This window comes from Phaenicophaeus curvirostris, chromosome 15, assembly GCF_032191515.1.
Source record: "Phaenicophaeus curvirostris isolate KB17595 chromosome 15, BPBGC_Pcur_1.0, whole genome shotgun sequence".
In the NCBI taxonomy this organism is placed as follows: Eukaryota; Metazoa; Chordata; class Aves; order Cuculiformes; family Cuculidae; genus Phaenicophaeus; species Phaenicophaeus curvirostris.
The window spans coordinates 3,859,702-3,885,349 of record NC_091406.1 but is presented as its reverse complement, the minus strand read 5'-3'; the positions used below and the strand labels follow the sequence as shown (position 1 = coordinate 3,885,349).

General features: G+C 38.9%; 1 protein-coding gene across 3 annotated transcripts in view; it reads left to right on the top strand.

Annotated features, from left to right (window-relative positions):
* TRPC7 (transient receptor potential cation channel subfamily C member 7) overlaps window positions 1-25,648 on the top strand; it is an 89,097-nt gene that overhangs the window by 31,277 nt on the left and 32,172 nt on the right. For all 3 annotated transcript variants that reach the window (XM_069869028.1, XM_069869027.1, XM_069869026.1), the window contains exons 2-3: window positions 2,001-2,778; window positions 20,773-20,955. In XM_069869028.1, coding sequence (XP_069725129.1) covers window positions 2,026-2,778; window positions 20,773-20,955 — 936 coding nt within the window. In that variant the 5' untranslated portion in view covers window positions 2,001-2,025. The remainder of the gene's footprint in view (window positions 1-2,000; window positions 2,779-20,772; window positions 20,956-25,648) is intronic.

Genomic DNA, 25,648 nt, shown 5'->3' with positions numbered 1-25,648 from the left:
AATTAATTTTCTTAATCATACCTCCTTCATTATTCTTATATCCCTCATCTCTGTTCTTCAGCTTTCAACTGTACTGGAAGAGATTAGCTTTAAGATTCATACAGCACTCTCTCAGTGGGTCAGATGATGATACATTCAGTTTCTTCCAGGTTTTTTTAAGTTGTTATACTAATGCATTAAAACTGAAGGGGACAGGTACTTAATTATGAACTTCACTTCCGGCTTTGCATGGTCACAAAACTGCTTTCTTAGGATTTGTTTAAATTTTAATGTAGCTGCTGGAAATTTGCTGTAAGACTTGCTTTAAACTCTTCAGTACTGTCTTTTGGGTTTAGATCAGTAAAAAAGTGCTGAATTAATATGTTAGATGAATGTAGATGTTTGTGCTGTATAAGAACAACTGCTTTGAGGATTTCTGTGTCCTGGCATTTTAGGTATTCTGTGTGTTTCTGTTACCAGGTTTTTGCTTGATTGCTTTTCTCTTCTCCCAAAGAACATATTATTGGAGGCAATGTATCTTCTCCACTTCGTCTCTTAGTATCTTTTCCTCTCATCAGTCATGAGAGCACTTGCAAACCCCAGTAGTACTTTTTCAGAGCAACACATGAACTTTTCATTGACTGAAGGTCAAAACTGACTTGGAGAACAGATGGAGAGTGGAAAGATGAACCTTTGCCACCCACTGAGTGTTAACACCTGCTTTGTTGTTGCATCTGTCCACTGCAGCTTAGAGGCTCCTGAAAATTTTACCAAAGTGATTTAGGATTTGCTATTGGACTGAGTACAAATCCTTTTTGTGAAAGAGGTGTTTTTACCTTTTCAGTCATGCTGCACATTCTGTGTGCTTGGCACGGCAATTAGCTCCATGTGCTTAAACTCTAAAAAAAGGGACTATGATTTTACTGAGAAGCTATTGCAATAATATTAAAAAAGAAGAGCAACATTGAAACGGCACTGAATGCAAAGTGTGAATGTTTTAAAAATACAGATAAGTCTAGAATTTCAGTTAATTCCATACAATGTGGTGTTTACTTCCCCTCAAGCCCAGTATAACGTAGCATAGTTTTATCTGGGAGGTACAGAGAGATAGAATGAGGATAGTTTGTCTCCATCCCACCAACTCCAAATGAAGACATTTCAGCCACATAATCAGGGGGGAAGCTAATTCCCCTTTCTGATCTGCCCTTTATTTGTGGTCAGATACCTGTGTTCTTGTCTTTCTGCGATAGCTCGCTGAAAGTTGTTCACTGGGAAGTGATGTGGGACTAAATGAGGAGTTATCCCAGTGTTTTTCAAGGCTGGCCCCTGGATCCAAATATTTGAATTTAGAGATGCTGTCAACTGTGTTTCAGTGAGAAAATTAGATATTCATTAAACTGCTCTAGAACAGGAAACAGAAAAATGGTATTACAAAGCATGAAAAAAAAGCAGTGAATGAATAGGTGATTTGCTTACACCAGCTGAATCTCAGCAGAATGCAGAATATATTATCCTTGTTACTGTGTCTTTAAAATGAGAAGCATGCTGTTTAACATTATGGAACATAGTTTGCTGGCTTAATCCAAGGCCTGTTGACACAGGGAGTCCTGCTAACTTTCTCCGAGGCTCATGTCCTCAAAGATACAAGTGAAGAAGAGTAATTTGGAGAAATATTGTGTCATGGATATCATTCCTAAATACTGAGTAATGAAGCCCTAAACAATAAAAATGGGAAGCAAGGTATTCACACTTTTGGGGGTTTTTATTGCTATTTCTCAAATTAAGAGTGTGCTGTGTGTCCTTCTTGAAATCCAGAAGGATGTGCAAGTCAGAAGGGAAATTGCTTTTTGTTCAGAAAACTAATCTACTTTATTTCACTTGTATCCTAAATGATTTTAAACAATGAACATAAAAAGCTACCAAGATCTGATCATAGCAAGATATTTCTAACCTTTTTTTGAGGTTATGTGCAATTATGAATCTCTGAGAAATTAACCAACTTCTTTTCTGGTTTTCTGCAGGTTGAGAAACAGCAATTATAAAAACATGCATCGGAGGCACACAACCCTTCGGGAGAAGGGCCGGAGGCAGGCCATCCGAGGGCCAGCCTACATGTTCAATGAGAAAGGCACCAGCCTGACTGCAGAAGAGGAACGTTTTCTTGATTCTGCAGAATATGGCAACATTCCTGTTGTGCGAAAAATGCTGGAGGAATCCAAAACTTTGAACTTTAATTGCGTTGATTATATGGGACAAAATGCCCTTCAGTTAGCTGTAGGGAATGAACATCTGGAAGTGACAGAGCTCCTCCTCAAAAAGGAGAACCTCGCTCGAGTTGGAGATGCGCTCCTGTTAGCCATCAGTAAAGGATACGTGCGCATTGTAGAAGCAATATTGAACCATCCAGCTTTTGCACAAGGACAGCGTCTCACACTCAGTCCCCTTGAGCAGGAACTGAGAGATGATGATTTTTATGCTTATGATGAAGATGGAACTCGATTCTCCCATGACATTACCCCTATCATACTTGCTGCCCACTGCCAGGAATATGAAATTGTTCACATCTTACTTCTAAAAGGTGCACGGATTGAAAGGCCACATGACTATTTTTGCAAGTGCAATGAATGTATCGAGAAGCAGAGGAAAGATTCCTTTAGTCACTCTCGATCGAGAATGAACGCCTACAAAGGATTAGCCAGTGCTGCTTATTTGTCTCTTTCCAGTGAAGACCCTGTCCTTACTGCTTTAGAGCTAAGCAATGAATTGGCCAGACTAGCCAACATTGAAACTGAATTTAAGGTAATTTACCCTGGTGCTTTTTCCCTTGGGCTGAATATGTTTAGGGTACTGTATGTTTTACGTGTCTGATCAAGTCTTAGTTGCCAGTTGAGAGGGGTGAGGGAGGAAAAAGAAGTTTCAGAAACTGCCAGATGTATCGATACCTCGATTCAGATCATTGTGCATTCTCCAGTTAATAAATATATGGAACTGAATATTACATATTATAACAGAGCCATCCTTTATGTTGCACACTGTGATTGCTTAGAATCTCTAGTTTGCAACAGGAATAAAAATTAGATTATTACAAAAATGGAGACTCATTTTTTCTATGAAAGGTAAGTCTCTTTAATTAAGCAATCTATTTTAGAGACAGAGCTCTAGAGGCTGGTGTAATGGCTTAAGAATCCAGTACATCTAGTTCGGTTACAAACTTAAAAGGTATAAATTAATCAATTCTGGTTCTCTGTAAAATAATTGAAATTGCATTGCATCTTAATGGTTTGGTGCTGTATCTGTATATCATGAATTTCATGAAAAAAGAGACAAATGATAAAGAGATTTTTATGAAGTTTATTATCACTTCAAACGTAAAAGTAGAACTTGCAGAACTCTCTTACAAGTTATTCAAGATTTCAATTATAATGAGTTTGTAAGTGTCCAGTGTCATTTACATTATTTCTCTAAGTCATTTACATGGCGTAAATAGCATTGCTTCCCTTTCTAAAATAAATCAGTCATCAAAAAAAATCATTTTCAGTGGCGCAGTCATCAACATAAGTTTTTCTGACTTATGACTGTTATACAGCTACAACCATGATCAGTAATACTAGAATAATAAAATCTATGTTGTGTGTAAACTGGGGTAGGATGCCTGCTAGGAATGCATTATTTTTAATTCAGAAAACTATTCAAGTGTTAAAGCACCCATTTCAGTATTTGTAGCTATACTCTCTTCAATTTAAAAGTGACAAGAAAAAAAAACCTACATTCTCAGGCTGTTCCCTTTGAAACTCTGTAGTAAGTCTTTAATGAGAAAAAAATATACAAACTATCAACCACTCCTGCCACTAAAATTAGGGCAAAATCTTACAAATTCTTTTTACTTTTACTGTGAATCAAAATTGGAAAGACACAATAATTTAAAAGGGAGTTTTTACTTGCATGGGATTCAGTTCTAGTAAGGATGCTTCATTGGGTTCAATGATCCTGTCTGCTTCAGTGAGAGTTACTCCAGTGTGAGTGTTGTGGCCTCACACCCAGAGTTAACAACGTTAATACTTGATTAATATTCCAGCTTATTTTCAGTAGAAAAAGAGCTGACAGTTTGGTCTAGACTGGCACTGGCAGGTATGTGAATCCTTCAGGAGCAAACAAGCAATCACTGTTAAATAGTCTCATGGTGGTTTTATATCCCCAACATTGGCAAATGGATGCAAGTAAATAAATACCAGAAAAATCTTTAGAAACCCTTTGCCAAATTTCTGTATTTCCAGAAGTGCTTTCCAGTTTCATTACTTTATTGAAAGGTTCTGTGCAAGCCACATATATATATACGTATGTCAGTGATATACCTCAGAAGTACACATACCACTAGTATACTTCAAATTTGTCATATTCCTTTAGTATATTAATGCTTCCAGAAATAGACATAATCTGAAGATTATATTGTATTCTCACTGTAGGAAAAAAATATTTATTCTTATTAACATACTCAATGTGATGTGGAATAGGGAATTAAAAAAAAGTAGGGTTGTTTTTTTACAGATCATGATAATTTGAGAGTTTATTTCTACAAAGGAATGCAATTCCTGAATATTTAAGTAGCCCACAAATGGTAAAAATTCATGAAAACAAACAAGTTCCAGAGGACTTTTTTTTGTGTTTTAAAATAATACTTTTTTGCTAAAGTTCTGTCATTACAATTGGTGCTCAACAGACTTATAAAATTATCACTTGGGATTGTATGAGAATAGTTATTTATATGCAATCTTAGCAATATAGTTTTCATGAGGTACAAAAAGTCCTTGAAACGGAAGGACACAAGAAAGATTTTAATAATGTAGGTGGACAAATAGTAATTAAGGGTTAGATAACCTGCCTCTGAAGAAACTCCTAGCAAGAGCTAATTAAAATATAAATGCAGTGCATCTCACCTGCTGCTTGCTGCCCCAAATCTCTTATGCAGTAGCACTGTTCAGCACATCAGACTGAGACAGTACGTGCACTACGTTTTTGGAGAACAGGAAATTTTTTTAGGTGAGTTGCCTCTTTGTAAGAACATGAAAGGTGAAACAAAACAGTCACATGAATCTCTTTAAAGGAGAAGAGTTGCATTAGCTGTGGTTGGCCACAGTTTGAGAGACTCCAAAGATGATTACTAAGTAAAAATCATTTTATCTACTTTTTTAAAAGCAGCAGAAGTTGAATAGATTGTTCTCACCCTGTATTGCTAAGATTCAGTCATACACTGACGTTCTTATGAAATGTCTTTATATAAGCATAGCACAGGATACAGTATATGAGAGTGTTGTTAAGGTGAAAATGGGAATCTGGACATTTTGTTAGATCATATTACTTGCCTTTAGTAGCCTTTCTGTTGACAAATCAATAGATCTTTAATAGCAAGAGTAGATGTTCTGGCTATCAGTCTGGAGTGGATATAGCACGCTACAGAACTCTCTTCTTGATGTGTTGATTTTGGCTCAAAAGCAAGGTCAAGCACTCAGCTACTGTGTGGCTTCCCACATGCTGTAAAGAATAATAACAGTGGAGGCTTGGAGCAGGAAGAAAGAGGGAAGTTGTCAGAGCCAATCAATTCCAATGATTTTACTGGAAGAGATGCTTTATCAGGGTAAATCAGTGCTTTTTCACTGAAGATTAGATGAATGCACAGAGGAAGAGGATTTGTCCCAGTATTTAGAACAAATGTATAGTTTGGATCAATGTTGCTCCACCAGTATTTCAAGCAAATATCAGCTTTTGCAATGCTTACTGAAGAGGAGGAAATTTAAAAGTTGTATAACGTTACAGTCACATAGGAGTAATTTCAATTTTTCCCTTAAATCAGCTGTGTCAAAGTCTTGCAAAAAAAAAAGATTTTGATTAATGGGACAAAACAAATTGCTTTGAATGATGTAGCTCATGAGTCTAGAAATAAATAATTTCCCCTCCCCAAAAATAATGTGAAAAATATTGAACTGGTTGTTTCTAGTGAAAATATCAGCAGTGCAATTGCATTAAATATCCTGGCACTTTGCCATGAAATATGATGGGTAGGAAACCCCTCAGAGGAGGATTCTAGAAATTTCAGAAGAGAGACACGTGAATGTCAGGGTCACTGTATAGGTTTGTGGGTCTATGCAATGATACCCTTCTGGAGTGGAGGCAGCCCAAGTTGAAAAAAGGACCTTTGCACTTTTTAAAAAGATGTCTTTTTACTTGTGCAACATCCTTTTTTTTTTGTGCTTTTTCACTTTTCTGGGTTTTAGGAAGAAAAGACAGAAGGTAACCTCAGAAATCTGGCCTGGTAGGCAGAATATATTCATGCTCTTTTACTACTGTTTTTATTTTTTTCTGAATAGTATCATCAATCTTGTAGTTCCTCTTTGGAGAAATAATCATCACCATTATAAACACTTATGAATATATGAAAGGTCACTACTCTGAAGTGGTCCTCTCTGTACCATCTCCAGTACTCAGTTGTGAAACAACTGCTATTTCTTCTCCTGTGGGTTTTTTTGGGAGTGAATGCCAGGTGCCATCGCATCCCTTGCCTCTGCTACCTCTTGTAGCTCTCATTGCTATGTCCCATGTTGCTCTCATTGAATGTCCCAGGCCACTGGGACATTCAGCTTTATCCCAAATTAATGCCTGATGACACTGGGATGTGATGTGGCTGGGCTGGAACATCCCTTTCAGGCCCCTTTTGTGTTGCAGTCTGTGTTGTAATTAGCTAGTTCTCTGCTCCTCCTTTTGGCTCAGTGATAATTTGGTACCTTTGGCTTCTCCAGGGGAAATCCCTGCTGCCTTTGAAGCCATCTTGATATTCAAAGTCAAAAGAATGATTCACTTTTAGACTTTTTAACTAAGTATGCATGAACCCTCAGAAAGAACAAAAACATATGCATTGCTAAATGCATTTACACTAATAGTGCACAGTCAAAAGAGTTGTGCACCTATGCAGAAATGATGCAAATTGCTATTTTTAAGGATAAGTTAGTGATCTATAATCTTTGTTTTTCAAGTTTTTTGGATATGAACTTTTCCAGGTCAATCTTTAATGTGAATATTATTTTCTGTCATAGATGCTATTAGTGATGTGGTTTGGTGGTTTTAGTCTCTAAAAAAAAGAACTGTTTGATGTTATTTTTCCCCTTCTCACGTAAAGGCCAGTTTTCTCTACTGCTTTGAAAATAGGTATGTTCATAAGCTATGATATTTTTTTCCAGTTTTCAATTGTGCAAAGCAAATACCTGAACAGATACAACCAATTAACCAACTTATAATAAAGAATCAAGTACCACTAAATGAAGAAAACAAATTTCCTATTATTAAAATTTTAACTTATTGTTGGGAAAAATTAGGTATTGGCATAAGAGGGGAAATTAAAAATGACCATGGAAATAGCCTGAGAGAGAGAGAATATGTTTAAACCTTGTAGTGAGGTTTCTGCTTGGCTCACTGAGTGGAACTCCTTCTCTACATAAGGAACTCATTCCTCATGCTGTTCCTTTTCAGAGACAAATTCATTAAGAATAGATGCTACATTGGTTTTGTCTTGATAGCTAAATTAATTAATTGTTTTGCATGGATGTGTAGTAAGGACAGTAGAAAGGGGATGTAGAGAACACTCCTTACCTTAAAAAAAACCCCCAAATTTGTGACTCTTGTATTGTTCTCTTTATTTATAAATTAAGAAACATCCTCTATACTTCAAAAGCTGTTATTGCAAGTGCTCTTTCTATGTTGTTCCCTGATTAAATAATTTTCTGCCTGGCACGTTGCCCAAGCAAAATAGGTTTAAAATATTGCATGAGAAGAAAATCTCCAAAGCTTTTCAGAGTGCTTTAGAACCAATGCCAAAGCTGCGATGCCTAGAGCTGTCTTGAAAAAAATATATTTGTATCCATGAATGTGAAGGTACGTTAACATCTGTCTATGTCTATTCACAGTACAGCAGAGTAGTAGATGCCGTGATTCATAGCGAAGGGTATAACTTGCCATTTACAACCGACATCTGTGCCCAGAAAAAATAAGACCATTATTCATGAAAGTTTTAACTCTAGCAGCAGCAAGTCCCCTGGCAGCAGTCCTGTCCACTGCCTACAAGGTCATTTAATGCACTTTATGGAAGATTGAGTGACACTGCTAAAATCTCCCAGCTAATGTTTCTCAAAAAAGCAAAAGAAAAAACTCTCTAAAAGTTGAAAAAAATACTTTCTGCAGGAAAATCTTCTCTTCGCTTTCCCAGAGGAACGAGCCCATGTCTCTTTTTTGAAAGAGTGGAGGGGGGAGAAAGACAATGCGTCAGTGTAAGAAAATTTAATATTTTAATCACTGCCTTTAGGGTTTTGCTCCCCTCAATAAAGTCTGTGGAGGAAACTTTTGGCAGTTGGAGATGGCAAAAGAGAAGCAATCCTGGAAGTATTTGACTCTCCCAGAGTACAACTGGGATGCTCTTGCTTCCCTTGATGCAGCTGCAAATGAGACTTTTGACAATGTCAGTTTGCACACTATTACTGCAATGTTTATTACCCTTTACAGCTCCTTGGGAAATAATTTCTAATCCTACTGAGCTAAGGATGAACAGCATTGCAACTGCAGCACTTACAGCTTATTGTTTCCTGTTTGATTGCAAATAACAGCCTTAACACTAGAGCAGGATTCCAGTTTAGGTAAGCAACAGAAATTATCATAAAAATGTAAAATAACATGGAATCCTATTATAATATTTAACAGGAGACAATAGGTGGATTCACAATCTGAATGGAAAAAGAAGAGTAAAGGAAATTATTCACAAAACAAAGCAGCACACTGGCTGCCTCACCACTCTCAAGCAATTCAGAAGCATTTTCATGTAGATAATTTTAAAAGAAACAATGCAATGTTTTAGCCAGGTGGAGAGGTAAGTGCAAAATTTGGAACCAATTGGAATTAGACACATTTCAATTGCTTTAAGGTTGTTTTGCTCCTGGCATTTCAGTGTTTCGTTATAACTAAGGAGCCCATCCTTCATCAAGAGTGATTCTGTCAAGCTAAACTCCCTATTAATGAACAGGTTTCTAAGGGACTTGAGGGGCAGGAGTTGGTAAGGGTGGTGAGCAGAGTTGCCTCTCTTGTGCGTAAGTAATCCAGGGAGGAATCTGTAGCAGAAAGGGGAAAATTATTGCTGTGTTTGTTCCTCCCCTGTCAGAAACATCTGATATTAAATTTCTGAACCTGAATATTCAGCACTCTAGTAAATGCATTGCACTGGGGCTGTCAGTGTACTTTCTCTCAGCATAAATGGCTGGTGATTTTTATTTTTCTTACTCTCGTAGCCTACAGTAGTGATTATATTAAGTCCAGCTTTTCCACGTAGTTCCTAAACCCTGAGTATGACAGAGGAGTTTAGAAATTAGTTTTTGTGGTATAAGGCGACTTCTATAAATCATTCTGTAGTGATAAGGCCTGGTGGCAACTAATTTTACTGAGCTGTGATTTTCAGGAAATTATTTTTGTTGGTGGGACACTCTACATTAAGTAACTTCTAGCATATTGAACATATTTAGAAGAAAGTGGTTTAGAGTCGAGAGGTCTCCTTTTCATCCTTTTTGAACCTGAAATTTTGATAGTGAATACAGGGGGAGAGCCATTTACCTTTCATACAGACAATCTCAGAATATTTCATAGTCAGGGTAAAGCATAATAAAGCTTGTAAAATGTTAATCAGGAATGTAAAGTGTTTTGACTAAGTAGAAAGAAAACAACAACTGACATGTTGAGATAAATTGTTGTGTGCAGAAGGGGTTTGTATGAAGGCAAGGTTAAATACAGGGTTCTATTAAGTTAAAGCTACTGTGATATAAAAGCAAGTGAAATAAGGTTAAATTAATTTAGTATAGTTCCCATGTGTGTTGTGAAGTCAACATATACAGCTGAGTGAAGTTCAGTAGTTAGCTGGTGTGAAGATTTAAGTGGCATTTAACTGGCTTTTGAAAGCTCTTTTAAGAAAGGTGATGTTGTGATAGCTGTACCTTAGCCTGTTTCTGCTCCTCGGGGCCAAGGACTTAAGGCAATTGTTTGAATTTGTTGAAACCACGATTTCATCCTCACCTCTTTTGAAAAAAATACGTACAGTGAAGCTGGTGGACTAACAAGTGGGTCTGATTTGAGGCTGACCACTGCTCATGAATTCCTCTCTCCATACAAATGAGGAATAATCGATCAGATCTTGGATTAAGAGATTCATCACAACAAACCAGTCGGTCAGCAGTTGTATCAGTAGGTACGATTTATGCTCTACTGCACCTTTTCCAGCATTCCGGGTTGTTCCATGGAAATTTATCTTCATCTCCCCAGTCTCTAAATAATAAAGAGGAAACAAACTCCTCTGTGCCACCTCTTGCTGTTCTGCCAGCTGCCCAGCCTGGGTGCCAGGGGACTTTCTGCTTGTTCAGGCAGATGGAGCCTGCTGAAGCGGAGCCGAACCACCCGGGACTGGGCTCAGCCACGACCCTCGCTGCCGCTCTGGAGAAGAGCAGTTCATGTTTCTCTGCCAGGTTTGCTGCCAGCTGCTAGTGGCACTGTGATAAACTGGGGAAACCATTTGGCCAGTTGCCTGTGTTTAGTTAACAGTGACAGAGTGTTTTCCTTTCTTACCCACTGAGCAAGACAAAACGAGTCCTGGTATTCAAACTGGTGCACCTACTGGAGGGTAATGCAGAGAGGGCTCCTGCCACCTGCAGCTGGTTGTTGTGAGAGGAAAGACATTGGCCCTTTCCATCCTAGTCACTGGACCCTCTGCAGTGAGTACAGAGCTTGTGTGACTCTGAGTTTGCCCTTAATAGCCCACTCACCATTCACCTCAGAAAGTTTACTTAGAGCATTTATTGTATAAAATTACATAGTAATACAATTATCCTTCCTCTTCCTCTACCAATGAATAATACCAAGAGGGGACATAGAGCACCAGAGACTACGACTTTTTTCAGAAAGAAAATTATTGATGAGGAAAAGAGACAGAAAACTGTGCAGTAGCAATAGTAGAAAACTACTGCAATAGCAATACAGAATTGGTAAGCTTTGTGTTTAACTACTAACACCAAATGCCCAAGCACTCAACTAATACCAGCACTAGTTTTTAGGGAATAGTTAGGAGCCAGGCAGTTTATTATGAGCAAGATGACTGGTGTCCAAAGGCTGCTGCTCGTTATTCACATTGGGAAAAGATATCTACCAGAACTACAAATAAGCATAATTAGGATGATTGCTCTGAATAGAATAATAGTACTAGATCAGCAGATGGGAGAATGGAGTCAGGTACATTTATCCAAGGCACTGTAGGGAATTAATATCATATTAATGCATGTAAACAAAGTAACACATTCTGAGAATCTCAAGTCCAACATTAAAGCAGATGCAGATGGGAAGTGATTTAGTTTATTCCTCATTGTGTTGTTAATTGTTGTTATTGTAAATAATTATAATGAACCCATCCTCACTGTGTCTAGGCAGACTACCCCACTGGATTGTGGATAAACAGGAACGGTATACAAACAATATTACTTTGACACAAAATGGTGCTAGGTGCAGTAGTGTGTGCTTTTGGCATTTACATGATCAAAAATGGCAATTTTCTGGAATAGAATACATTGCAGAGAACTTTACAGCAGTGCAGCATGGAAATTGCTCATTGCTAACTGTGTCATTTCATTGTCACCATCCAAGCCCCAGGAGCTGGACTCATATCAGAACAGAGAAATGTAATTATACACTTTTTATATTCATATTTCTGCTTAATAAAGTGCTGTAGCATCACTTCTAAGCCTGTTTTACTTAGAGAAAGGATGATTAAGAGGGCTCAGGGTCAGGACTCCTCAGGTGGGGCTACATTTTTCTGAAGTGCTCTGTTGTTTTTTGGTTGTTGTGGGGATAGAATTTTATCCACTCCAATGCTTGTGACTAGTTTTCCACGGAGCTGTTGTTAATGGACATTGAGAACTGTGGTAGTTGGCTGATTGAGATCAGGAAGACAAATGGTTGTTCCAGTTATTGATGTAGTTACACCGTGGCTCTCAGTTCAGCCAGTATTCACTTGCAGGCTGGACTCAGGAGTCTTTCTCTTGATATGCAGGTGCAGTTTGTAGCCAAAATTCCCATGAGAGATGAGACTCATAGCAACGTTGAACACATAAATGTTTTCCTTAAGCAAGCTGAAAGTGCCAGATTTAGCTTAGCTTAGGGGATAAGCGTAGCTGTGTTAAGCAAAGAATTGCTTTACATCTAAATCCATTATTTTCTTCCTGTTTTCCCCATCTGGTTTTCAGGAAACATAGAGTTTCAAACAGCTGAGTTGAAAAGCGCCACACAGTTGAAGGAGAACAACTAATGCAATTAGTGCAAGGAAACTATTCAGTATCAAATTGTTTAGGAAATGTGGATCTTCCCCAGTGGAGCTTCTAACAGACCGATCAGGAATGTGATAAACATATGAAAACGCCAGAGAGAAAAAGTACGAATGGCATGTGAAATGGGGAGCTCAGCCCAGAGGTTACTTTAGTGCTTTGATACACCTAGCACATTAGAGCTGCAGATTTGCTGCCTGTCCTCTTGTGTGTAAGTGATGGGTTGAAAACGGAGCCAGACAAAGAAAAAGTTAACCCCAACATTGTATTGGGCTCCTGCCCTTGTGAGATGCATCAGGGGGGCAAAAGAGGAATTCTTTCTGCATGATGATAAAAGCAAGGTTAAGATGCAAACTCCTGCAATGCAAGGGACATTTGCATTTTTAAAAATAAGAAAAGCTGTTTCTCAGTGCTATGTTCACCCACAAGGAGCAGGCAAATGTTGGAGAATAATAGAGAGGGATTGGGAGTCTTGCACTGCCTTATCATGAGCTTGTTTTACTGCTGAAATTATCAAGTTCTAAATTCTTCTTCACTGAGAGAATTAGCAAAGTATTATTTTGAAATGCATAGTCTCGGTTTAATAAAGAGAAGCTGTTGACAGGACTCAGGGAGAAAGACCCTCTCCTTCACTGAATGTGTGCATTCCCTGCATTTTGCATGCAGAAGCATTTACTTAAAGCCTCTGTATTGCCTCCCCTGTTTATGTGACATCCAGGGACTCAAGTTTATCTTCTGAAAACAGGTGTTCAGGATAAACATTCAAATGAGCTTGGGAAAATCTGCAAGAAGGTAAAAAAACCACCTTTCAATTAGTTCAGGAATCAAAAGCATGTGGCTTATTTGTGATGTGGGTTTGAAAACCAGCTGAGATCATATGAAAGAGAAGTACATCAAGCATCAAATGCCATCTTATGCTGAAAAGCTGCTATGCCATCATTGAGACTTTAAATGCTCTAGGCTTAAAAAATTATTGTCAACCAACATGATTTAAATATCTTCAGAGACTTGGAATAGGGTGTTAGTTCTATGCTGAATAGCACTGATGTTTCTGCACACGTGCATGCTGTGGAGATGCTCAGTAATGATCCTTGTCAGGAAGAAGGTGACATTGTGGGAAACGAGTAGAGGAGATGGAGGTGTTCTTATGGCAGCTTCTTAGCCATGTATTAAAAAAAAAGGATTGAACTCTGTTCAGAGTGAGAACTTTAAGTAAGTCAAGTGATCCAGTAATTTCAGTGCAGAGAGAGTTCACACTTACAGGAAACTTATTTTAAGTTTCAAATAGAAGAAGTTCAACGTAAGTAATAAAAATAGTTGAGAATAGACTGCTCATGAAATTTCTTATGCTAGGGAATTGAAAACTTTGGCTAGAGAATCAGGAATTGTGTTCAGTTCAGTCTCAGTCCTTAGCTTTCTCCTAGGATTACGTGAATGGATTCCTGGCTTTACTTCCCCAAATAATCCATCCATTCATTTTAGATTAAAAAAAAAAGAGGGGGAAAAAAAGCATTTTAAAGAATTGTTTCGTGTTTCTATAGGCATGTCTCTGAATATGATATGTCTGCTGAATATGATACAGTACACCCAAATCTCCAAAAAGTCACTGACAGGACAAGAGGGAATGGCCTCAAGCTCCGCCAGGGGAGGTTTGGGGTGGACATTAGGAAAAAATTCTTCACAGAAAGGGTCATTGGGCACTGGAACAGGCTGCCCAGGGAGGGGGTTAAGTCACCTTCCCTGGAGGGGTTTAAGGCACGGGTGGACGAGGTGCTAAGGGGCATGGTTTAGTGTTTGATGGGAATGGTTGGACTCGATGATCCGGTGGGTCTCTTCCAACTTGGTTATTCTATGATTCTATGATGTGCTGCTACTTAAGAAGCAAGAGAACGCAAAACAATTGGATGTTACGCTTTCTGGAAAATAAACTCTGCAGCCTTGGCATAGCGTATGCATGTAGACACTTAGTCTGGAAAAAACAGAAATGCACTCAGCTGTTTTCAAACGTGTCAGCAGTTATGTGCACAGTCAAGAGAGATCTTTGGAAGCGGTGTTCGGTGCACTTCAGATAATAATGTGGTTACGCCTGAGCAAGATCAGTGCAGGGCCCTTTCTTGCTGTCTTCTCTCATCGCCTTCCCTCCCACGGGCCTCGTGCTTTTTTTCCATTCCTCAACATATGGCCAGTCACAGACAGTGTAAATACCCAGAAGGAAATTTGTCCAACAGCTTCTAAACTGGCTTGTGCATATTTCATGTAATATCTAATTGGTAAATATTTGTCAGTACTTTGAATGTTTGACATGATGGTTTATTTAAAAAATTAATTTCAAAACTAGCATGTAATGTTACTGGCTTTCTGCCCCCTTTCTCTCCCTCATTTCTGTTTTCTTTCTACAAGTGTTTTTATTTGGCAGGGGGGTCTGTTCATTTTTAGAGTTACTTCTCCATTTTGTTTTCTGCTGATTCTCCTCAAAATGATAATTTAAGCAAAGCAATATTTCCCTCCACATTATATGTGTACGTGTTATGTAGATTAAATACAAAGAGCCAAGAGTTTCAAAGAAGCATAAAAAAAGAGACTCTGTGCAGCGTGCCTATGGCTTTCATTTGCACAGCAAATTTAATGCTAAGCAGAAATGCCAGATTTCCTGTTAAGTACACAGCTCCTGCACTGCTCACTGACAGGAGATGGGATTCAGCAGCTTTGTTCCATGCAGTTAGTCTTTGAATGCCCTGAGAGTGCACAGAGGGGTCCTGGTGCTACAATACCCACCCCTCCCCCTGCCCCCCTCCATCACAGATGCTGGACGTTCATGTCCACAGGTTCCAGAAGCCTTGGATTCCTGCAGAAACCCTCAGATTCCAGTGGAGCAGATTTATAAGAGACAATGTGCCATGTATAGAGCCCTTGAAATGTGATGGCTTTTAATATACAGCCATCACCCTGTGTGTGCTAACGTTTTCCTCCTTTTATTCAGCAAAAAAAATGTGTGTATTGATAAGCAGCATTGGTTTCCATTCTTTTCCAGAAATAGGTCTGTAGATTAAATCATTTTGAGACATATATGTTGCTATGTATTCGAAGGGAAACTCCTCTGCAATATTAGAACTTCTGCTAACAGGACTGACCCTAAAGCTTTAGTATAGGCTAACAAAACTATTAGTTGTATAGAGGATGGAGGTAAAAATGATGACTCTTGGAATGCTCTTCGGTTGGAATATCTAGTGGGGGGTTGTGATTCCTGCTCTGCTCTTTACTGATGTCACTTAGAAGCAATTATTAGAGAAGATTTAATTATATGTCCTAAAAGGTAACACGTGGAGTGACTTTCATGAATAAGCTCTTGTACATGTTATTCTGTATTTCTGTGTCGTGCACTGGCCTGTCGCCCGTTTTCCAGTAAAAACTGTGCAGTGAATAGTCTGCAGTGATTGCACCAAAAAAACCTGCAGGCTGATTGCAAATTCACCCCACTTTGAAATTCCTGAAGCTCAAAAGAAGATTGCTTTGGTGTTTCACTGAAATACATGCATCCAAGTATTTCATCGGGATCAGCAGGGCTTAGATGTAAACCCAAGCGTGTTCCTGAATCTGGGATTGGGAAGGCAGGAGGCTCAGGAGTGATTTTGAGCTGGAGGATGTTAGTGACTGCGTATTAAACGGTTCAATCTTCTTATTTTCTGAGCCATTGGCCCCACTTCTGTTCCTGGTGGAAGTTTATTTGTGCTGAGGAGTTCAGCTAATCTCAAACCTGCATATGATATGATGCAGCATCGAGGCCAGACTTCTCTATGTGCCCCCAAAGTGCACCTGCGATGCTGGCGTTTCTGAGGTAGGCTCCCACGGATGAGGTTGTTCCTTTTCAACCCTTGATTGCGATTTCTTTTGGAATACTTATTTTTTTTCATTCATGAGCCAAGATAGTTTGCTGGTCTTACTTTTTCTCATTCCGTTTAACTTTTTACTCAGACTGTCTTACTCTGATAGGAAACAGCGCTTTTCTGAAGAAATCTGAGCGGTTTTGAACAGATGTGGAGACATGACTGAGTTCATTTAGAACAGATAATAATAGGGTACTCAGAGAAATTGCAGTGAACGACAAGTACCGTCAGCCTTTTCAAAGCAGCAAAATTAGACATTTTTAACTCCACATGCACAACAGCATTAGAAGAAGCAGGAAATGACTGATTTGGAATCCTTTTATTATGTTCTAGTTTTCAAAAAATGGAATTGTTACATTCTCAGGCATTATCCTGATCCTCCTCTGCTCACTGTCTCTGTAGGAAACAAAATACTGTTCTATGTGTTATTTGAAGCAGGCTGGCTCTCTTGTGCACTTAGTTGTATCCTTCATCTTCCTCCCTGCGGCCTGAGAGCACTCAGCTTGTCAAGTTGAGGGCCCAGCATCTTTCATTACTGTAAAGATCCATTTGTTTTATGGAACTGATACTCCTCAGACTTCAATAAATTGGTAGCTAATCGGAGTACTCAGGATGGTGTGGGTTATTGTCATTGCCTGTGTCTGCTTTTGCAATGCTGACAAAAGGGCTGAGCTAGATTTCATGTCTCCAGCTGTGAGCTTCTTTTTGCAGTAAGAGGGAGGACTTCTCCTTGCATCCCACTGCCTGGTCAGGCTTGGGGCTAGGATGGGTGCCCCCTAGAAATGTATTTAGACCAGGAGGACCATGCAGCGCTTGATTAGGAGGTTGAACCCAGCTGTCGGAGGCAGGAGTGGAGTCGGGACTGGCTCTTTGCCCCCCCGTACACAATGGCAGTTTGCTCCTCCGCCTCCTGGCAGAGCCACCAGGAGGCCTGAGGGCTTTGATCTTCACAAAACCTGGCGTAACAAAAAGTAGAATCATAGAATAGTTTGGGTTGGAAGGGACCTTAAAGATCATCCAGTTACAAACCTCCTGCCATGGGCAGGGACACCTCCCACTGGATCAGGGGCTCCGAGCCCCATCCAGCCTGGCCTTGAACCCCTCCAGGGATGGGGCAGCCACAGCTTCCCTTGGGCAACCTGTTCCAGTGCCTCACCACCCTCATGGTGAAGAAATTTCTCCTTATGTCTAGTCTAAATTTGCCCCTCTGCAGTTTATACCCATTGCCCCTCGTCCTATCGCTACAAGCCTTTACAAACAGTCCCTCCCCAGCTTTCTTCTAGCCCCCTTTAGGTATTAGAAGGTCACTCAAATACATCATTTTTTTCCTTCACCTCTTCCTCCTGAATCTTCCATCCCTTGCTAACCTCTGCCTTGGGATGGAGCCTTCTGTCCTATGCAAAAACAAGCCCCCCCACTGTCACAGCTCTCCTTTGTGTGGGGTGTGCAGGATCTCAGATGCTTCCAGATGTGTGAAATGCAGGCAATTTATACACTGCTGGCACACACACAAATACAGCTTGCATGCTGCTTGTAGATTTTGGGTTCCTTGAGTTTTTTACCATGTGTCATGACTTGCAATTCAGTATTTGATAAGCAGGTAGGTCATTTCTGCCTGCGTCATCAAAGCTGTGCAAGCCAGGGTCGGGAGAAGCTTGGCTGTCAGTCTCCTGCTAATCTCTGTTATTAGTAAAGATAGAGCCAATAACCTGTGCTTGCAAAGAGAGAGACAGTGATACGAGGAGAGTCACTGACTGGCTGTGTTCCCACCATCAGACTGAACAGGATTTTCTATGCTGACTGTGAGCATTAAGGAAGCCAGAACAAAGATGACAAATGCTTTTGTAAAAAGGATCATCAGAAGAAAGAGCAGGCTCAGTGATCATTGAGGCTTGTGTTAACGTGTGAGTGAAGCCTCTTGAGAGTGGTGAGCAGCTCTCCTGCCTCACTGTAGATTGACTGGAATGTATTTTATTTTATTTTATTTTATTTTATTTTATTTTATTTTTGGACAGCCTGTATCTGGGGTAGATTGCTTTGCTGCTTTTGTCTACCTAGAAATTGGAATAAATGATTTTGAACAGAAACATCGTTCAGAGTCTCTGCCAAGGTACTTAACCAGTAAAAACATAAGGCTTGGAGATGTGGATAAAGTTGGGTCTTGTTGGAGTTTGCCAGCTGCGAGTGTGCCATTTACAGTTGCTTTAGAAGCACTTTCCTCATTGATAACTGAACTGCTTTCCTTAAAGAAAGCAGAAGAGGAAAAATTACCTGAGCTAATACAAACTAGCTGCTCAGATAATGTGGAAATGGTGATGAGAATTATCTAAAACATGCTGTCCGAGAGATAAGCTTGTGAACCTTGCAAACAGTAGATAAAGAATGGTATTAAAGCTTAGCACAGTTCTCACCCTTGTTATTTTTTTTTAAACCTGCTGGGCTAATTAAGCATCTCCATCACCTCTGGCAGCTGGGCACTTCTTTCCCGGCTTACATTTATTTTCAGATCTATCTATACTTGCTGTCCTACACAACTCTTGTCATTACTTCCAGGCTGATATTTTTTGTTTGGGCATGTATTCTCTCGGTGAACAGACCAGCTTTCTAGGTATTGAAATTCATCTTATATGGTGAAGATCAAAGCACAGAATCCATAAAGTACAATCTGTCTTTCATTTACATTCCAGACCTTACTTCACACTCACTCTAGTGACCCTATCTCCACGAAATTATTAGGTACTAGATTTAGATGCAAATGTAGAATCATTTCTTACCTGAATCTCAAGGATGTCTTTAATCTTAGTGTACTAAATTGGCACATATTTAGAAGTATCGATGCCCCAGCTGCAATACTAGAGGTAAACATCTGCTTGTTGTTATATTATGCCTCCTTTTAATGAAGATCTGAAGTTCTTGCTGTTCTCCATTTATGAACATCCCAATCAGAACATGAAATCTGATTACAGCGCCCAAGGAGGAAAAGGGAAACCCAGATTTCAATGTTTTTGATAGATAGAAGGATGTAAACATACAGGTACCACCTCACAGACGATCTCAGCACTAAAATATAGGATATTCCCCATTCCTTGTCCTCAGCCCATTCTCCTACACAGCTATCTGAAATGGCATCTTCCCATCTCTGCAAGGATGCTCTAATCCTAGCCCTGAAGGGCTTTCTGGTTCCCTCCAACTATTGAATTTTTTTTTTTTTGCTGAGCAGAACAGCATTTTGTAGCCTTCAGCATACAGAGCAGCGAAGTTGGGGGTACAGACACACACATTAGAAGGAACCTCAAACCTATGACAAAGTCGTTAAACCAACTTATTTAAATAATTTTTATTATCAAGAGTATCTCAGTTCTGAAGGGGAAAACCTGTCCAAAGAAATCCAGTCACCTCTAATAACATATTTTAGACAGTGCTCTTCTATCTAATTATAAACTGTTTGTTCAGTGCTTTGAGATCTTTGCCTAACAAGGAAATCCAATACGTTGCTATGTGTAAATGTTAAAATTAATAATTTAGGAAATATAATAATACAAAGCCAGGTTACTCTTATCATTTCATCAAAGCCAGGTTTAACTATCTTCATTTTTTTGGCTGCTGGCTTAATTAGATAAGCTGCTGAATTTAATTAACTCATCAAACCTAATTTGAAAAGATCTCTCAAGTCAGTAAGAGCTTGTCTTCTGCTTGTTATTTCTATTTGTTGCATCGAGTCTTTAATATCACCATTTTGTTAGGATGTTAATGGTAGCCTTAATTGTGTTCTAATTTACTCTATTTATTCAGATGGTGGCATTTTCCTCATTTTTTTAAGTGTCAGCATGTGAAAATCAATCACAATTTAATTTAAGGCAGTGAAATTGCTCTTCTAGTCCTCTATCAAGTCAGCTACATGCTATCTCTTCTCCCATAAGCGCAATTTGGGTTTGCAAGGTGAAATTATTTCATAGGAGATCACGTTGAGCTTCTGGAGCCACATTTCCTGGAGAAGTGTTATGGCAAAAATGATCCTCTGGATGCTCTTTTGGGACTGTTTAACAAAACTGGTAGGTTATAAATTTGAAAATAAATTGGTATTACTACATAATTCATTTGAGCACATCTGTCTGTGGTGCTCCAGCTTGTTGTACCAGTCTGAAACTCCTCGAAAGTTACCAAAGAATTGCTAGCAAAATATCTGAAGTCTAAACTTTGCTGTAAACTCTAAGCTGTTAGCAGGGTAATTGGCCATATTTCCACTTTTCTCAAAGAGATGCTACAACAGAGAGGAGAGATCAAACGATCACTTAAAATCAGGATTTCCCTAATAATTATTCACTTATTGTTCTGTGAAGTGTGGTTTACTGTAATGTAAACTGTGCTGCTGATAGAAGCATTGCTGATTAAGTCTGGAGGAGTTCACGTGTATTTGTGAATGGCTAGCTACTTCCTGGGTAAAATCAAGTGCTTTCTTACTATTCCAGCCAGGCTTTCAAGTGCACAGTTAAATATCTCGGTTTTCTCTGTTTTACCCTTAGAACGACTATAGGAAGCTATCTATGCAATGCAAGGACTTTGTCGTGGGGGTGCTCGACCTGTGCAGAGACACTGAAGAAGTAGAGGCTATTCTGAATGGAGATGTGAACATACATCTGTGCCCTGAGCACCACCGCCCAAGTCTGAGCAGGATTAAACTTGCTATTAAATACGAGGTCAAAAAGGTAAGCTATTTTTTTTTAGTCCCTGGTAGATATATCTTAACATATAAATTATGCTTCATTGATGTCACCTGGAAAAAAAATAAATGAGAGAGAGATTTCAGTGGGACCAGATCTATATCTTGAATTTTGATGTTTTATGGCCTGATTTGCATTTTCTCCCATACTTTAATGTGGAGGTGGATATTTGCCAGGGACACATTACAGCAGGTATAGCCTCTATTTTAAAGTGATGGACAGGAAAGTATAAATGACCCAAGGGACTGCACAAGAATCACTGCAGTGATTTGTCAGACCAAACTGAGGCACTTTCTGCACTGTGATTTACATAAAGGTGAGGGATGAACCCGGCAGATTCTATGGTATGTTTGGCCACAAATTATTAAAGCAGAGAATTTAGTCCTGATCTCACTATTCCCAAACCATCTGTCTTTCCTTGAAACTAGATCCTCTGCTTAGACTGAGGAAATAGCTGGACTCTGCAGCCTCACTGAAGTCCACAGAGCAGTCTCCTGTGTCACCAGCTCTCGAATGCTCCATGAGCTTTGATTCACATTATGGTGTGGTCTCCAAAGCCACTTCTAACAATCAAAAATGTTACTTCTTCTTTAGAAATAACATATTAAAACAATTTCAACATTGACATAGTTAAGACCTTTCACTGCAGTGCAACAGAATGTGGGATTTAGATTTAAAAAAAGTTTTGTAGTTTTGTCATTTGTAAATTTAATGCTTGGATTTGATGATCTTAGAACCCTTTTTGCATCATAAACTATTGTCTGATTCCATAATTTTATTCAGAATTAGATCAAAACCTCAAAAGACAGTTTCTGATTAAATTGGAATTTTGATTTTTTAAAAGCATGTAAATATAGATAAACATTGTTTTAAAAAAAGATAGATTCCCACTCTCCTAAAGCTCTAGTTCCATATTGTGAGTTCGTATTTCCACCAAATCTATGAACAAGAAGGAAGATGCACATTTTAAGAAGAAACATGAAGACTGAAACATAAAGACTGATTGACTTTTAGAGGTATTTTAAACACACATTCAGCTTTACAGAAGTATGTTGTGTGAATGGAAAATTTGATTTTGGCAAATTCTAGGCCTGGGTGGTCCCTATTAATTGCTTTTACAATATGCATTGATGGAAACTGGGCTCCTGCTGTAGGACTTGAATAGCATTCCAAATTTTCAAGCTAACATCTGCTCTCTCTTTTCCCACCCCACAAGCCCACCACCTGCTTGAGTTTGCCTCTTGACTGTGTGGCTTTGCTGGCTAGAGAAGGTCTTTTCCTGTTATGAAAGCCACTAATTAAAGAGAGTCCTAAAACTCTTATTTGAAATTAATCACTTTCATGCAGGAGCACGTGGTATGGAGCCAAGTATTCCCTCCTAGGATGTTGTGGGTCTGCATCCTTCCAACACCAAAACTGATCATAACATCTCAGCTCACTGTTAGTTAGGTGCCTTCCAACAACCTGGGTCAAGTTGAGTTATTGCAGCTGTTGCTTTGGTAACAGGTGGCCAGACTTGCTCTGGTGATCTCTCAGAAAATGAACTCATCTCCAAGACCCTGATAGCACTCTGTCAAGGAATAGGTCCCAGTGACCTGTGGTCTGAGGATTACTGTGAAGTTGATCAGAACCTTAAGCCTTCACAATGTATGAAGTCTTCTGCATTATTTTGCTTGTTTGTTCTTCTAAACAGTTGTATCATCTTTTAGATAGCAAGACCGTTAGTGGGAGCTGAATTACTGTTGGTTATCGTGCTGCTTTGAGCATGTTTATCCTAGCTTTGTCGGATTCAGAGGAACATTTCCTTCATTTCTTATATTTTATATAAGTGCATTATGAAATAATGCGTGAACACTGACCTAAAGCATCTGTGGTAGGTCACATACAGTGGGTCTTTTTGCTTATAAATATCTTCCTATGCCTAGGAATGCCGAGCATCCTTTCTGGATCACAGCCACCTCTTACTGATAATAACTGCTAAGCTAATTACAGAACATAAGCGTGAGCATTTGTCAACCTCATTTTGACTCTCAGGCTAGCACTTTTCAGAATAATCTTTTCAGCAGGCAGTACATGTTTATGTGTAAGATGAGCATTTAACTGCTAACTCGAAAGTAAGATCGTTTCAGTTGTAGGAGGCAGAGACATGGTAAGATAAATGGCTTTGCTTATTGGCAGTGACTTATGATAATAGACTGATATTTATCAAGCTTGCGGAACAAAGACATTGTGTTATTGTAACACAGTAATGATTTCCATAGAGACAATAGGTTTCAGGTGCAAGTTTTTTATCCAGCTGAGAGATACAGGCTTGTGTATAAAACCCCTGTGGTTTGAAATGTATTTTCATTTTAAGAAAATACTATAACAGAGAGGGGGGAGATGGAGAGTAAATTGTTATACCTATTTAATGAATCAATTCTTGGGCATCAGTTGGTCTGACAGCACTACCTGCCCGGGGCAAGTCTTGGTGCTCAAATGTGGGTGGCTCTGACTCTTGTAGGAATTGTCCCAGCGATGTGGACTCCTTTCCATTTTTTTTTTAACTACACTCTAGAACAAGAATAACACAGAAATAGTTGTTTGCCATCTTTTGTTCTCCTGGAAGTTTATTTGGCAGGGTAGGACTACTAAATGGACTACAGCTGTGCCTGTCACCCCTGCTACCGAAACCTCCACACCTTTATCATTAGCACAATGATATTTTTATATTATCCAGCACGGCAAGGTATTGATGAATTAAATAAATAAAGGTGTGCTTACCTAAATGAGCACAGAGCTCCTGAAGTATTTTACATTCATTCTTTCTCATGAACAGCAAGAAGAGTCTTAGACATAACAAGATCAGGGACTTCATAATGGTCTAAGAAAATAAAAGAGGCATTAGTTGTTATGGAATTTTTAAATTAAGTTAGTGTCAAGGCTAATATTTGCATTCACAGCTGAAATTTTAAGGAATGTTTGAATTAAAAAAATAATCTATTTCTACCATTAGCTTCTTAATTCACATTTATATATTAGTACTCCGAGTGCCTATAGTAGGCTTTCTTTGGTGAAAATTACAATTTATATTGAAAATCATTATTTAATACCCGTAATTTTACTTTTAGAGCTGCTGCTGTACTTTGCATTTTATCAGACTTTTATTTCATACTCCGGGAAAGATGTCAAGGGCTCCCATTTTCAGGCAGGAGAGCAACTGCATCTGCAGAGCTTCATCTGGCCTTTGAACAAACTTTTAAAATCTTCCTCGTTCTTCTAAATTTCTCTGTTACTTCATTGTCCTCACAATGGCAATATAAAGGTGAAACAGGTTCTCCCTGTTTGTGAGCACATTCTAATTAAGCCAAGGTGTGATTTCTACCAGTGAGAGTCATAGGTGCACAAAGCCTGGGGAAACTCTGTCTTGAACTCACCCCTGGGACAGCCAATAGTGAGAAAACACAGGTTCTGATGTACCACAACAAAAATGATTTTACTGGTGTTTATCAGCTTTATAGAGCACTTCATATTTATTGTTCCCATTTTTGTCTGCATGTCTATGCTCCTTTCTTGTCACCCTTTAATGCTGGGAGGGGTCCTGTGTGTCAACATTCACCTTTAAGTCTAAAGCTGTTGCTTCTCAGTAGGAGGTGTCATTCATTCTCTCTTTCTGAATGTCAGAATTATAATTTTTGTATTCTTTTAATTGCAAAAGTTTAGTACCTACCTCCTTTTTCTCAGTTAGCAGCTCAGTTCATAGCCATCATAAAGCCATAGCACCTTTCTCTTTCGTGAGTTTTAATTTAATTATGTAAGGCATACAAATTGGGTTTGAAAAAAAAAAATTTAATAAGAATTAAACAGAAGACCAGATGGCTGTGTAAATCCTACTTAATAGAGAGCTGGAACAGGAACTTTTCTCATAACTGTATTATTAATAATTAACATATGGAGGATGCTCCAAACAGAATACTCATGGCTGCATTAGATTATAATTTTTCACTTCATTGGTCACGCGACTCAGTTACTCAAGGGCATGAGAAGTCCCAGCTCTCGTCAACTGCTGCAGCAACCTCTGCTCCCTATTCATTAGCTCAGAGGGTGCAGTCTTGTGGAGTCATTGATGGTTTGGACTGTGATGGTGGGATGAAGGGTCTCTTGTCCCCATCACTGGGGAGCCAGTTGATACTGTACAAGTGTAGTATGATTTCTATGTGAACAGTAGAAACACTGTGGTCATTCTTGACTCCTAAAGTTATCCATGTAATTTTTCTTTTTATTTTTCTAGTGGTGTATTACAGATGCTTTATCAGACATTGGAAAGGAAAGGAGTTACTTCCTTTCCTCACAGAAAGTGTTTCTGTGTTTCCGAGTATTTCATTAACAAAGTTCCTTCCTCCCACTAAAATCTGTGGTTCTGATGATTTCCTTTTGCCCAGATGTTTTAATTTCTTTTCCAAGATGAATCTCATTTTATTATTTCCTGACCATACATCCATCCTCTCAAGACTTAAATGAATCAGATCTCCATCCTGAGTGGTGTTTTCAATATTCCTAATTTAATGTAATATGCAGACTTAATTATTTTCATTTGCAAAGTGTCACAGGGTCTTAGATGTCCATCAAGGCATTGACAAGAAAGCCTGAGAACACATCAAATCCATTGCATGGCTTTCCATCACAGATGAAAAGAGTT